The 14,651-nt window shown below is 41.3% G+C and overlaps 1 protein-coding gene across 1 annotated transcript in view; it reads right to left on the bottom strand.

The window, feature by feature from the left end:
* Positions 1-6,191: 6,191 nt before the first annotated feature.
* ENTHD1 (ENTH domain containing 1) overlaps positions 6,192-14,651 on the bottom strand; it is a 29,424-nt gene continuing 20,964 nt past the window's right edge. Inside the window, 3 exon segments of the mRNA XM_035127810.2 lie at positions 6,192-6,388; positions 6,390-6,967; positions 10,329-10,760. Coding sequence (XP_034983701.2) covers positions 6,281-6,388; positions 6,390-6,967; positions 10,329-10,760 — 1,118 coding nt within the window. The 3' untranslated portion in view covers positions 6,192-6,280.

Genomic DNA, 14,651 nt, shown 5'->3' with positions numbered 1-14,651 from the left:
TAAATAAACAAAAGATCAATAGCATTATTATTTTATTATTTATTAAATTTATCTCTCACGCTTCCTCCCAAAGAAGCCCGGGGCGTTTTCGTTTTAAACAAAACCAATGCAATAAAGTGGTCTACAAACAACAACAGCTAAAGGCATTCTAAAAGGGGTTACAGCTAAAAAACATTCCATCTAGTGATCTTGAGGTTCATATGAACAGCCATTAAATTCCTGGGTAAACACAGATGTTTTCAAAGCCCTCCTGAAAGTTAGTAATACTGGAGACAGATGCACTAGGGCATATCACAAGTAGACAGCTACCACTGAAAAGGCCCTATCCTGGCTCAGTGCCATCCAGGGAACCCCCAGAGTTGGCACCACAAATAAGACCTCACCTGCCGAAAGTAGGCTCCAAAATGGGGAAGCTCCCCTTTCAGGTACTTGGGCCCCAGACCCCCAGTACTACATTGAAAAACACCCTAAACTGAGCCATGAAAGTAACATAATGAAACCCTAAGCCTAATGGTGGGGAAACTTGGTCCCTGTGGCCCAATGAGGTTCTCCAGGCCTCTCTCTGGCCCTCAAAATTGTCCCCAGGCTACACCTCTTACAGGCCCGGCTTGGTACCCATATACACCTCAACTGTCCTGATTTGACTGGGACATCCCAAAATTACAGAAGCCATCTTGGCTTCTGATTGGATCCTGGGATGTCCCGTTTTGGCTTCCGCAAGCTCACAGCCCCAAAAGATGCCCATTTGTGGGTGGAGGCAAGATCGTAGCCTCCAAATACACATATTTTGGGGGCACTTGTAGAGGCAGTGGCAGCATGGGCACAGAGGGGGTGGCCCTTGACACCCTCTTTGGCCCCGCAGCCCTCATCCTCAGGTGTGGAGAGACAATAGTGTTTAAAAACCAGTTCATGTGATCCCTGTGGTGCAGGCATCTACATTATATTGTTTTTCATCTGCTGCTTCTTTCTGTATTATGTTAAACTGCTTTTACCTGTTATTGTTGCATTTTGTACATTGCCTTGAGACATGCATGGAAGATTATTAATTAATTGCTAGCTTAACACGGTTGTTGCTGATGACAGCAGCAGGAGGAGGAGGAGGAGGAGGAAAGGTGTGTCATTTCAACCAGGGCTCATTATTGTGTGAGTGGTTAGGGAGCAGTGACATTCAGAATTATGCCCACGTGGTACATAAATTTCCTCAAGAAGTGCACAGCTTTAAGATTATTTTGAAAAGAGGTCATCTTTGAGCAAGCTTGTTTCTAGCATATGAGTAATTATTTCAATTGTCTGTTTTCACATGCCATGGATTAAATGTCCTCTAGAAACATAGGGCAGTTGTCGCAGAAAGTATTACTTCCCCCTCACTGAATTCCTTATCATTTTCAAATGCTATTTAACAGCAGCCTGGTGACTTTATTTATGTCTCAACACCTGCTTGAATCAGCCATTTAGAGCACAGATTCAAAAAGTTTGGCTTTTCTGTGTTAATTGCCTTTTATATTTTTATTTCTCCCTTTTGGAATGTTGCACATCTCAGATGCCAGAGGCAAGGAAACATATTAAGCTAAAGGTCAAAGAACTGAATTTGTAACTCAACAAAAACCCAACAAAACATTTGGCCACATTCCATCGCACACTTTACTGTTGACATGACTCAAGGGGTTTGTAGATGCATGTTTGTGTGATTTAAAAGTGACGAACTTTTTTCATTTGGAAAGAAACATTTTGAATATACTTCACAGCACTTCAGAGACTCAGAATCAGAAACATACTTGATGGCTTCGTGGGGAGGATTTTTCACTTTTTTAAATTTAGAGGTTCCAACAAAAAGGTAGTTAAGCCTACAATTCTATGCTTCTTAAGAGAGTGCCCCAAGGGCCATAGGATTCCTCATATTTCCCTCTCTAAGGATGGGTGTGTTGTGCTTGGGCCATGTCTGGGCAGCATGATGTTTGAGCCATCCTCTTTGATCACCTGCTGCCAGATACTCCCAAATTGCATTTCAAAACCCTGAGAATATACTCCGTCAATGACCAAATCAGTTATAAGATTACAAGTTGACTTTGGTCATCAACCTGGGTGCTTCTGACTGCCATTTTATCTCCACAGTCTAGGTTTTGAAGCAGAAGTGACTCACAACCCAGCCCATGCCAAAGCCAGCTGTTTGGCATATTTATCAAACTTTTTAAAAGAGTAAGTTGTGGTTGTGGAGGAATACCGGTAAATCATTTGTTGTCGATACAGTATCTTCAAGGTGTTCAACAAAGCAGTGAAGGCTGATCCCTAGATGTGTCCAAGGCTCTTGTCATCATTTTGGGGTCAGAATCAAACAGTGTTGCCTGGCTGATTCTAATATAGACAAGCAATGCTGATTAATTATTTGAGTCTGTCGGCAACCAACCAGACTCATGGCAAGAAGAATCCATATTTGCTTTGGTTCAGTTCACTAAATGGAAGTGAACTTATTTTCTGGCTGGGAACAAGTGGGCTAGTGTTGAGTGTTGGATCTTCATGAATTGGTGATTTAACTGCCCCATCTTAACCCGATGACAAGATGATGATACACCAAGCAACTATGTGGTTTTGGGAGATGTGCAGCAATGTGCAGAGTAGCAATCAGGGTGTACGGTGGAACAATCAAAACAGCACTTTACCTGTGACGTTCAGCACTTGCTACTTCCCCAGAAACACTCATGGCCACTGCACTGTGATAATGTAAATTAATCCTGAAAATCTTTTGGAACATTTCCTTAGACCTTTGGGTGTCTACCAGCTTGCAGTGTGGATGAGGTTAAGATCAGGTTCCCAGGAAGCCAAATCTTGCACTAGATTATGCAATGCAAAACAATTCTGCGGATGTGAGCACTGAATGCTAATAACATTGACAATTTTTATTTATTCAACTTGAGAATTTATAAGCCACTCTATATTTAAGGAATACCTGAAACAAATACACAGGGATAATTCCTGCAACCTGCTTCTAGAAAAAGGAGATATTTACTGGTGCCGTTTTGAAGTAGAAATGGATGTAGTCTCTCTTGTCCCTTTAGCTTACTTTCTCTGCATTGAGTAGAGCAAACAATTCTCCTTCATAACACAGTCTGCACATGTCCCCTTCTATAATGACTTTACCTTTACAGGGAAATTGCTGAACATTCTCGATGGATTCTCCCCACTTCCAGGGTCGCTTCTGGCAACCACCATTAGGGAGCTGTTTTCAAAGCTCAATTAGTCTAGCTGTTTGCCTCAAGGCATAAGTGGTAGTTGTTTGACATGCACGCTCAAGTGAGTTCAAGATATACATTATATTCATATACATAATAATCTTCTCCCTTTCATCTCCAAAGTAAGAGGAAGAACAACCAAGCGGTAGGTCCTCTGTGTGGAGAAGTTGGGGAAATGCTATTGGGTGACAGAGAAAAGGCGGAACTACTCAACACCTACTTTGCCTCTGCCTTCACCCAAAGGGAAAGTAATGCCTAACCTGGTGATAACAGAATAAATGATGTAAGGAGGGAGCTGCAGCCCAAGATAGGAAAAGAGGTAGTAAAGGAGCACCTAGCTACTTTAAATGAATTCGAATCTCCAGGGCCTGGTGAGCTGCATCCAAGGGTACCAAAGGAGCTCTGTTTTGAAACAGAGGTTGGATGGCCATCTGTCTGTCATGGATGCTTTAGTTGATATTCCTGCATTGCAGAGGGTTGAACTAGATGACCCTTGGTGTCTCTTCCAACTCTAGGATTCTATTATCCCTGTGGCACCAAGAAAAGCTCCACTTTGTGTGCTTTCTGTTCTCCTTAGTCCAAAAGTAGATCACCGAATAAAAACTTTAGAGCATGTGGGGAGAGGGTAGCTGGGGATTTTCTCACTTTCTGTCAGTAAATTAACCACACATGCAAGCAATTCTCAAACATCTTCCAATTACTAGTACAATCCATCACACACTTTGTACTGCCTCTAAAACATTAATGAGAAGCCATGTTGTACACACTGGAGGCAGATCTGACTCAGAGGAGGAGTTCTCTTTCTTAGGATATTGTTTTTCAAACCTAAAGTTATATGCAGTATATCTACAAGTGCTCAGGAATTATTATAGCCCTGACCTGTTTTCTTAAGCTCTTGAGAGAAACAGACACACAGATACACAATTTATTTCAACTTAAGGATGAAAGTTATTTCTTTCATCTTATCAAGTAGGCTCTTGCCTGCAAAAGCATACATCACAATCACTGCATTGGTCTTTCTGATTCCACACGGGAAAAACCTATAGTCCTGCTGAGTTGTTCTATAAGGGCAACATGGATATGAGGAAAGAGAAAACAAGAGAGCCATCGGTCTGGTTGTAAGGCGCCTGTCAAACCAGGCTTGGTGGGACAGCACCATCCTCCACTGATGATCAGGTGGGGTGGGGTCTGATATGGCATTGCTTCTTGGAGAGCATTTTGTCAATGGCTTTCAAGTCTCAATGAAAAATGGCATGCTTTCATACCATGTTTAATGTTGGAGCAACTTTTTTGTAAAAACACATTTTGGTGCTTCTGCAATTTTAAATCTGTACTATAGAATATAAATCCAAGAGTTGGGAGCTCAGGCTAGCATCTTGATGTTTAATAGGAGACAGAACAGTTCTAACCTTGTCATAAATAATAATAACAGTAGTGTTGCCATCAGAAAAATGCTAAATGAAAAGTTTAAAAATGCTGTGCTCTGGCAGAGTTTTGGATTCTCAGCAGAAGTTTTTGAATGGCACTATGTGAAATAATTGAATGGGGGGAGGGGTTACCTACCTTTCAGGGGATCTGCCCACCCCAATAGTTTACAGCATACGGTAATACATATGCTTTAAAAAAATCAAGTGATTAAAATAACAGCAAAGTAATAAAGCAACATTAAAAATAGAAGCAGCAGTTGAAATAAATATTAAAACGCAACACAATAAACATCAAGGAAATGTCAACTGGAAGGCCAACAGAGGGAACAACACATATTGGGGAGGGGGGTGCAGTGTAATACAAATTGCAGTGCAGCTACCATAGAAAACACCCTGTTCCTGGTTTTCTCTCCAACCTCTCTCCAGTGGACAGGCTGTGATTAGCCCTGCCTGTGTTTTCTAGTAGGAACCTTGGGGAACCTTGGCCCTCCAGATCTTGCTGAACTACAACTCCAATCATTCCTCATTATTGGTCATGATTTCTGGGGCTGATGCAAGTTGTAGTTCAGCAACATCTGAAGGGTCAAAGGCACTGTTGCACACCATTCCAATCTCTGAGTGGTGTCTTTAGGATACATGGTTTATTTACACATATATACAACCTAAGCCTATGATGGAGGTGCTCACAGCATTAACACCTCACGTGTGTCTTGCTTCTCCCATAGCCACAGCCTTGGACCCCAGCAGAAATCAGCCAGTTGTTGCCTGCTTCTTTTGATGGAGTTGCTGCTGGATCATTTGCTCAAGCTGCTCCATCTGTTGCCCTGACACTTCTCATTCCTAGCTCACGCACATACACAACTTCTAACTCTGGCCTTTGTCTTTCTAACTAACAAGCACAGAGCCACTTCCTTTGTTACCTTAATGGCCCATACTTCAGAGGCCATAATCAAGAAACTTGCCTGGCTGTTCCAGCAATGTGAATCACTGCCGGATTAAGGAATTGGAAGAGACTCAGATATTAGTGCCTACCACCCTGCCCCAAACCCCTCACAACAGTATCATGCTCACTTTATGACACCACATGATCTCTTCTGGGAAAATGTCACTAGTCTCTTACTGTCCCATAAGGTATTTATCAGATGGCATATACAGTATTCATTGTAATCAGATGGTTTGGCTTTCTTATTGGCATTTCCATTACTGTTTCCCATTGCAGGAACTTTAAAATCAATGAACATGGGTTACATTTTGTGTATTTTCTTCATGAAGCCGTAAGAGCCGCCAGATAGCTTTAATTAACTTGCGTTTGGCCCAAAGGGGTCCTGTGTGCACTTATCTATTGGGTACTTATAGCAAATATTGGTGACCTCCATTTTCATGTTGTTTCATGGGTGGCATGGAATTTAGGTATGCAGAGGCACTGAGGAATAAAAGGAAATATGGTCAGCATTTTCTGATAGTTACCTGTTTTAAATAATGAAAATATTAACCACATTTAAAATACAAAGATGTAAACAACAATTTATTTTTCACAACAAGAATAACAGATACACATTTGTGTGTGCACATATATAAAAACATCTCTTTAAATTAAAACATTACTTCAGCTCTAAACTATGAGATCTAGCGAATTATGTAAAGCTGATGAGTAAGGCAAGATACATAACAGATCCAAGGTTCCTTAATTAAGTTGCCATTTTGAGTGCCAGGGTCATCTTCAGCAGTCTGGGGGAGCTGCCAAGATTTTGCTCATATTTTGCATGGAAGCCACCATATTTGTCAACTCACTACTGATAGTATGCAGCTCCTGTGCCATACTGCAGAAGTCCCCTCTAAGTCCACAAACGGCGTTTTTAATCTCTTCCAAAAGGGTCATGGCTTTTTTTTCAGTGTTCGTACAAAGGAAGTGTGTACCGGGCATATCAGCAGCAGGAGACTCAATTCGGGCAGCCACAGGAGGCGTATCATGCACCACATTGTCTTCCCAACTCTCAGCATAAGCGCGGCAAGTTCTACGCCTACAACTATCAATGTTTTTGACCGGACATTTTGAATTATCTGGAAGAAGACTTAAGATGTTAGCATTGTCAAATACATCAGGCACTTGGCAGGGAGGAAAGGAATTTGCAATCCTTTCTTTGAGATCGTTAAAGAAAAGAGAAGGCAGTCCACGTGGTGGTGTGAGGAAATAAGAAGGTCCACGGGAAGGAAAACAATGAGGCTGTGGGGTGTTGTTTGGAACGGCTGACTCAGGGGATGACATTGAGAAAGTGGAAAAGGAGGATGTTGTTCCCATTGAGCCGGCAGAGTCTGAAATGTACATGAAAGAAAAGTACGTAATGTTATACATTATTTGCCAAAAGTAGATAATTCATTTTTAGACCCCCTGGACCGTGCTAGCATCTTACTGAAAATAAATGGAAGTATCTTAACCTACAATGTGCCATGTTTAAAGAAACAACAAACAAATTGAAAGCAAAACACGGCATTCAATACACAATGGAATCTGGAGCTTAAGATAGTGAGATTTATTTATTACCTGGATCAGCTGTTCATCCAGATGGGGCTTGTCCATTTACATTATTGGATATGCAAGTTCAAGGAACAGGTCTTAGGAACTTCCCCTGAAACAGCAGAATGCTGGCAATGGATATGCCTTAAAGTGATCAGGCCTTGTATCCCCGTCTAATCAATACATGGAATGCGAGAAGGGCATTTATTCTTTCGCCTCAGGCAATATTACAGACACCCGAAGCTGCTCCTGAATGGCAACACTCCACACAGCCAGACTGCATCTGTACTGTGTCCAGTGCGAGAGTCTGATCAATAGCGTGGAACTTATGGCAACTGACACAAGAGGTGTTCCGTGTCACTGATGTGGGAAGCCAGATTATTTGCAAGAGAAAGATTGGATTCAGTAATGCAGTGAAGTTTGTAGAGAGGTCTGTTGAGACGGCATTGGCTATGCTCTGCTGCCTCCTGTGTTCCCCTGCCTTACTCTCCCCCTGCCCCAACCTCCCCATTTCTCCCAATACCCTCAGCATTCCTTTCTTCCTCATATCCCTTCAATCTCCTTTTCCTCACACTAAAGAAGTCGATTTTGTGTTTTATTTTCAAGACTCATGAACAGGGCTGGTCCAATACAAATTGCTGCCTGAGGTGAAGGACAAAATGCCTCCCCTTCCTGTTCCATATAAAGAAGCTAAGAGGGATAGCAGGTGAAACTTGCTTCAACACTGACTGCATACACACACTGTACTTTAAAAGCACATTCCCTCCACCCACCCCAAGAATCCTGAAAACTGTAGTTTGTAAGAATGTCAGGAATTGTAGCTCTGTGAGAGGTGGACTACAATTCCCAGGATTCATGGGGAGTAGTTGAAATGTATGGTGTGTACGCAGGCACTGGTGATGATGGGACAGTGTGATCCACTGTATCTGAGGGCAACAGAGCAGGTCATGTGACACACACAATTCTGTCATCCAATACCTTGCCTCTGCTACTCACCCTCCTCCAAAATTGCCACCTAAGGTGGCCACCCCCAGTCTTCCCAATGGTAGAGCCAGCTCTACCCATGAACACAAATTGCTTTGTGCATAACAATTCAGCTTTTTTCATGGCTTGACACCTGGAGCTCCCAAATGGTTCAGTGAGTGAGGGTGGCAGGGGAATGCTGGAAAACTTTAATTCCATAGTTCTGTCTCTTCATTTCAGGATATTCAGTAACTCTCACATATCTGAAGAGACCATTACTGACATGTAGCATTTTCTGTATAGAATTTTACTCATGTGCAAAGAAAATAAATGGATATATTCTGTTTATGTGTCACAATTTTTAAAACTGTATGGTATAAAGGTCAGAATGTTAAAAGACTGGGGAAATTGATATGGGTATTGCAAAAGATGACCACTAGTTTCAAATAAATAATAGTTTGGGCATGATTGTGCATGCAGTCGACATGCCTTGTTTTTATATAAAAATAATGGAAGGGAGAAATCATGACCACATAGAGAGGGAGGGATGTTAAACCCTTCCCCCATATCATGATCACTGTGAAAGTTGATGGGCTGGATCAGACAATATGGTAGCTTTAGGGGGTGATTTTCACCCAAATTGCAATGCAAGTGGAAAATGTTGTCCTGTTCCCCCTTTGCTGCATTCCCATTCTTGATAGGGTACCCTGCATCTGCTGTTTTCAAAGTAAAAAACAAGACACGTTAACTGAATGTGCGCATTTCATGCATTGTCCGGCTTGGCCCAAAATTTGTCCATCATCTTGCAAGCAAGGTATCCTTGACCTGTTTGAATTCAGTATGCAGGAATGGACTACTTATACAAGTTCTTACAACAGCACTAAACTCATTAAGTTTCACCTTGGCTTCTGTTATTTAATATTTACTATGAAGCTTCAGAAAGGTGCCACTAAGGCTTTGTACACATTAGCAGCTTAAAATGCAGCAAGGTCGTTTTCTCCACTGCGTTTCAAGTATCATTTTTACATTGCTGTACACAGCAAAGAGGGGGTGTTGTTGTACTCAACAAATGTACATTACCTGATTCCATCCCCACACATCTGCAATCCCTCCCCACAACCCTCCATTCAATGAAGCTATTATCTGCATGTGTGATTTCATCTGTTTCAAATGTCCACACCTTAGCTTATGTCTTTCAAATGGTGTGGAAGTTGGCTTGGGAGAAAAGGCATCAAACAGCTGAATTTCTCAAGAAACTAAAGGCTACATATGGATTGTGGCTAATGGCATGTGAATTCAGCTTCAGACACCACTGGTGGTAGTCAGGGTTGGCTCACCCACGAGGCAAAGTGAGGCAGGATCCACAGGGGCAGCAGATCTGGCCTCCAAGAAGTGCTATGCTGCGGTGCAATCCTTGGAGACCAAAGCGCTCACCTCTACAAGTGGCCTCTTGGCAAACAGGAGGACTTGCTGGTCTCCTCCCAGGCCTGGGGAGGAATTGGTGGGGTCTGCCCTCTGGGGTTTCCTGAGCTCTGCACCCACCTGGCTCGATTCACAGTGGGCCCCTTCCCCCTTCTATTGTGACAGCCTTTGATTCCCACTTCAACCATCAGGTAAGGTTGGTTTGATTCCCCACCTCCTCTTGCTCCCAGTGTAGATCTTTATCCCCCTGTTGTTCTCGATGTAAATCTTCACTCATCCCTTCTTCCCAGGGGTGGGGTGGGCATAGCTGCCAAGTTCTCCCTTTTTTAAAGGGAAATTCCCTTATGCTGAATAGGCTTCCTCGCGAGAAAAGGGAAAACTTGGCAGCTATGGGGGTGGGGAGGGAAGAGTACGATTTTGTGGTGCACTTCAGGTGCCAAAATGTATTGGGCTGGCCTTCATGGTAGTGCACTAGGCCCAGATTAGACAGTAATATGTATGCAGTCATGACCACTTCAAAATAATGTCTACTTGATGTCTCTTTTAAATATATAAATATAAGTTTTATCTGCTGTGTAAAGAGAATGCTATAAAAGCAATTACAAGCATCATAGACTGTCACTAACAGTGTCTTAACATCTAGAATCAATGGAACCCAACCTCCTGGGTATTATTCACAAAAGTATTACAGTTTTGCAAAAGCTATAGAGAAAGAATTTGGATGGTGAAGCAATAGGCATGGTTGTATGATGGACATGGAAGCCACAAGCTCACCTGGCCTTGGGGTTGGTTGACTGGCTGGCTGTACTGTGCTTGGCCTCATGAAGCAGTAATTTTTCAGGCTAGATTCACTAGGCTCAAATAGTTGCTGAGAAGAACCTGGAGTTGTGGTTTTCGTTATGCTGTTTCCCAAAGAATCAAATGTTTGAAAAGTTGGAGATTGGTAGAGGGTTTCAACAGAGGCTTCAGTGTGACAGCAAACAAAATCTGGTTTGGTGTTATGTCTGTTGGTAGTCATAAACTCTTCTGGGCCCAAGGACCAAAAATCAAGCAAAGTTTCTGCTACTTTGTGGCTGTATACACTGGACTGTGTCTTCGGAGGAGATTTAAGCATAGCTTTGGAAATAATAGAACTCTTTGATTTCCTGCCTGAATCCCATTTTGGAAAAGTTAAAGGATTTCTTTCTGAGGGATTCAAATAAGTACCTGCAAGGTAACAAAAGTTATGTCACAAAAAATTACATTATTTTTGAATGGAAGTATATAGTTTCATCAGTATATTATATCTTACATTATTGCCAAGTGGCCTCAAGGTGAATACAGCTAAAAAGCAGAAATATAACAACAGAAAACTACAGTATAAAAGATCATACAAGCAGCAGATAAAAGCAGTAAGACCAGCAGATAAAATCCAGATAAAACATCAATAAAACAGCAGGGTATCCAGTACTGTTAAAACTCCTAATAGGGAAGTACATTAAATATATAGAGGGAATGTAAGGGGGGAAGTATAATGCCTAGATAGTGTGCTATTAATTGTTCTTTATTATTATTTATTAAATTTGTATACCGCCCTCCATCCATAGATCTCAGGACAGTTCACAACATTAAAATATCCCCCCCCCCCAAAAAACCCCCACACAAAATACATAACAGCATATTCACTGCCACACCTGCAGATGTAAAGGAGAAGTAGAGCTGTGTGTCATCAGCATATTGCTGTCAACATACTCCAAACCTCTGGATAATCTGACTCAGTGGTTTCATGTAGATGTTAAACAGCATAGGGGATACAACTTAACTCTAAGGCAGCGTTTCTCAACCGCTGTTCCGCGGCACACTAGTGTGCCGCGAGACGCTGGCTGGTGTGCGGCGACGTGCGGCGACGAGAAGGGCGATTTGCATTGTCACGTGCCTGGCGGCTGCCAATAACCAGCACTGACCCGCAGGAAAGCAATATTTCTCCTCCTCTTTCCCAAAGCTCAGTGCAAACGAGCCTGGTGGCCGCCAATCCACAGCACTAACCCGCCGGAAAGCAATATTTGGCAAGTGTTTCTTACAGTCATAATTATAATATAGGGCGGCACAGAGTTAAATTTTTTAACTTTTTTAATGGTGGTGTGCCTCGTGATTTTTTTCACGGAACAAGTGTGCCGTGGCCCAAAAAAGGTTGAGAAACACTGCTCTAAGGAACCCCACATTGAAGGCTCCACGGGGCCAAAGAACACTCCCTAAGCATCACCCTCTGGAAATGTCCATCCCTATTTCAAATGTTCATTCCTATTTCAGATAAGGAAATGTCCATCCCTATTTCAAATATTGGCCATAAAACTATATTATGACTTGAATATGACCTGATGAAACCTTGTTATTTCAAGCCTGGTTTCATGTAGGTAATCTATGTTACTGCACTTAAATATCTGTAATTATGAGCTATAATAATATTGTATTCAAATTTGTCTTGCTCAAGCTGAATCCTGATTTAGTGACTATAATACATCCCTTAATGGCTATGTGTCCTATTTAAATGCTAATCATCTAGAAGTGGTTTTCTTCCTAGGAATCGCCATACCAATTTTATTCAATTGCTTATCATACTGTACAAATTTCAGTAAGGCAAATGAATGATCAAGAGTGATAAGGAACTAGGGCTAGGCTATTTGCAAGCACAGCAGGGAGGGGAGGACCAAGCGCTGGAAGTGTTAAAGATCCATAAACCTGACCACCCACCTGAACATCAAGTTCAGGAAAATGTTTCAAGCCAAGCATTTCATTTTGGAGGCAAAAGACTTGGGTCAAAAGGAAACTTTGTCATTCCCCACCAGATTCCTGACTCTGAGATAAGGAGAAAAATGCATGCACACCATTTGAATAGCAATGCCCATCAACTTTGGGGGCAGCCTGGCCCCCTCATATATTTTATGCTGGGCCCTAGGAGTTGGCTTCTATGCCTTTCAGTGAAAACCTTATATTCAGTCTTCACTGAGGCATTCTGCCTCAACATGACAAGCAGTGGGGAGTTTGCAGAGCTTATAAAGCTTTCCCCTTTCTCAGTGTTCAGTACTGAAATCCACACTCATCAGCTCCTCTGACTTTCCTGAAGACTCCCAGGTGAAAGTAAAGACACTATGCTAATTTTATGTGTGCAAAATGAAAAGCTAATTTTCTGAGTGGGGGAGGAAAGGAGAAAGAGTCAAGAATGATTGTGTCTGTGTAACTTGCTGGAATTCTCTGCTGTCCTAATCCATCCCATTTAACTGCACAGATTAGCTATTGAGTCACTCCTTAGTTTATAGAATTATGGGCATCCCTATTTCCCTATGTGGCACGTACTCTTTGGTGGGAGAACCATAGCGAAGATTTAAAATCACAAAATATGCAGCAAAGTAAAATGTGGAAATATAGGCTTTAGCATTCCCTTCTAAGTTGCTTCCAAAGTTTTCCTCTTCCCGTAGCATAAAAAGAGAAACCACATGTTTTACTTACAAATTCTTCAAAGGTAAAATTCATGTGCTTTTCCATACAACAGTAAGAAAACACAGACAGTAAAACTTATATTCCAAAGTAGTAAATGTTTCTACATTATTTGTATAGAAACACAAAGATGGCTTGTGTAAGCCATGCAGTCTGAATCTTTTATTTCTAAAAATAAAACTCAACCTTAACTCCCCAGATGTTGTTACAGGTAGGTAGCCGTGTTGGTCTGAGTCGAAGCAAAATAAAAAATTCCTTCAGTAGCAACTTAAAGACCAACTAAGTTTATATTTTGGTATGAGCTTTCGTGTGCATGCTGTGTATCTGAAGAAGTGTGCATGCACACGAAAGCTCATACCAAAATATAAACTTAGTTGGTCTTTAAGGTGCTACTGAAGGAATTTTTTATTTTCCCCAGATGTTGTTAGACTACAATTCCCATCCCACCCACCCCCACCCTATTTGTACTCTTGCAATAAATATGCAACTTCACAGAAATTACTAGTTGCAAGGGCTTCAGACTGGCATGAGAACAAAATGTTGTTCATTTCATTGTTTAAAAAAATCAGCAGATGGATTGTGGTTTGTGCTTACTACAATCTGCACTTACTCTACTCTTTATTCCTCTGTTCTACTATCTTTGTCAGTCTACTTAACCTTTCAAAAGGATATTCCTCCTGACAAAATTAAGGATGTTTTCACAGTTTGAAACATAATGAATCTGAAAGTCTCTAGAGAGAAAGCTGATGACCCTCTTTGGAAAAATCAAATGTCATAGATCATAAACTATGAGTACAGTATTATCTGACTTGTGCACATTCTTTGTGGAAAGAAGCCACATAAGGAATGAAAAGCCAAGGAAGTACTTTAGATTAAATCCAAGACATTTTAAGAATATAAAACTGTACCACTAGCATTAAGAGAAGGCAAGAGTACATTCTCTGCAAAACAAATTGAGATTTGACAGATTTGGATGTAACCCATGTTCAATTTGTTATCATTAGGGGTTATGCTGAAATTTGTCTTTAGGAAGTCTATTCTTCAAAGTGAATCCCAACTCCTAAATTAGCTTTGGTGAAAATAGAATATTTCACTATTATTATTTTTTTAAGAATTAATTCTTAAATTGAAATTAACTTAATTTTGAGTGGCTCTATTCCTTCAAATATCCCAACTTTATTTCAGTCTACAAAATGGCAATGGATTATTACGGTATTTTCTGGCAAAATACAGAAAAAGAAGCACTTAAGACACTTCATTGTTTATTCATTGTTACTGTAGGATACTTTGACACTGTGTGTGTGTGTGTGTGTGCACGCACGCGCGCGCGCATTCCTCCACCTACATAGTTTTAAAAGCAGAAATAGGTATGTTATGGAACACAATAATGAAAATCATTTCAGCTTCTAATCTGTGAGATCTTCCGTAGCACAGTCTGCACCCCACCAAGGAGAAAGGCCCAGCTTGAAAATAGAATCCTGGTTTCTTGAGTCCACCAGTTCCTGCTGCTTACTTTTCTATCAATAATATCTAGCACCTGAGACCTTTTCTGTGTTCTTGTATGACATTGTCTCTATGGCAACGTGATTGGTTAGTTAAGTATTTCTATTGTTTTATGTGCTC

Source organism: Zootoca vivipara, chromosome 9 (genome assembly GCF_965207765.1).
Source record: "Zootoca vivipara chromosome 9, rZooViv2.hap1.1, whole genome shotgun sequence".
NCBI lineage: Eukaryota > Metazoa > Chordata > Lepidosauria > Squamata > Lacertidae > Zootoca > Zootoca vivipara.
This window is presented reverse-complemented; position numbering and strand designations above follow the sequence as displayed.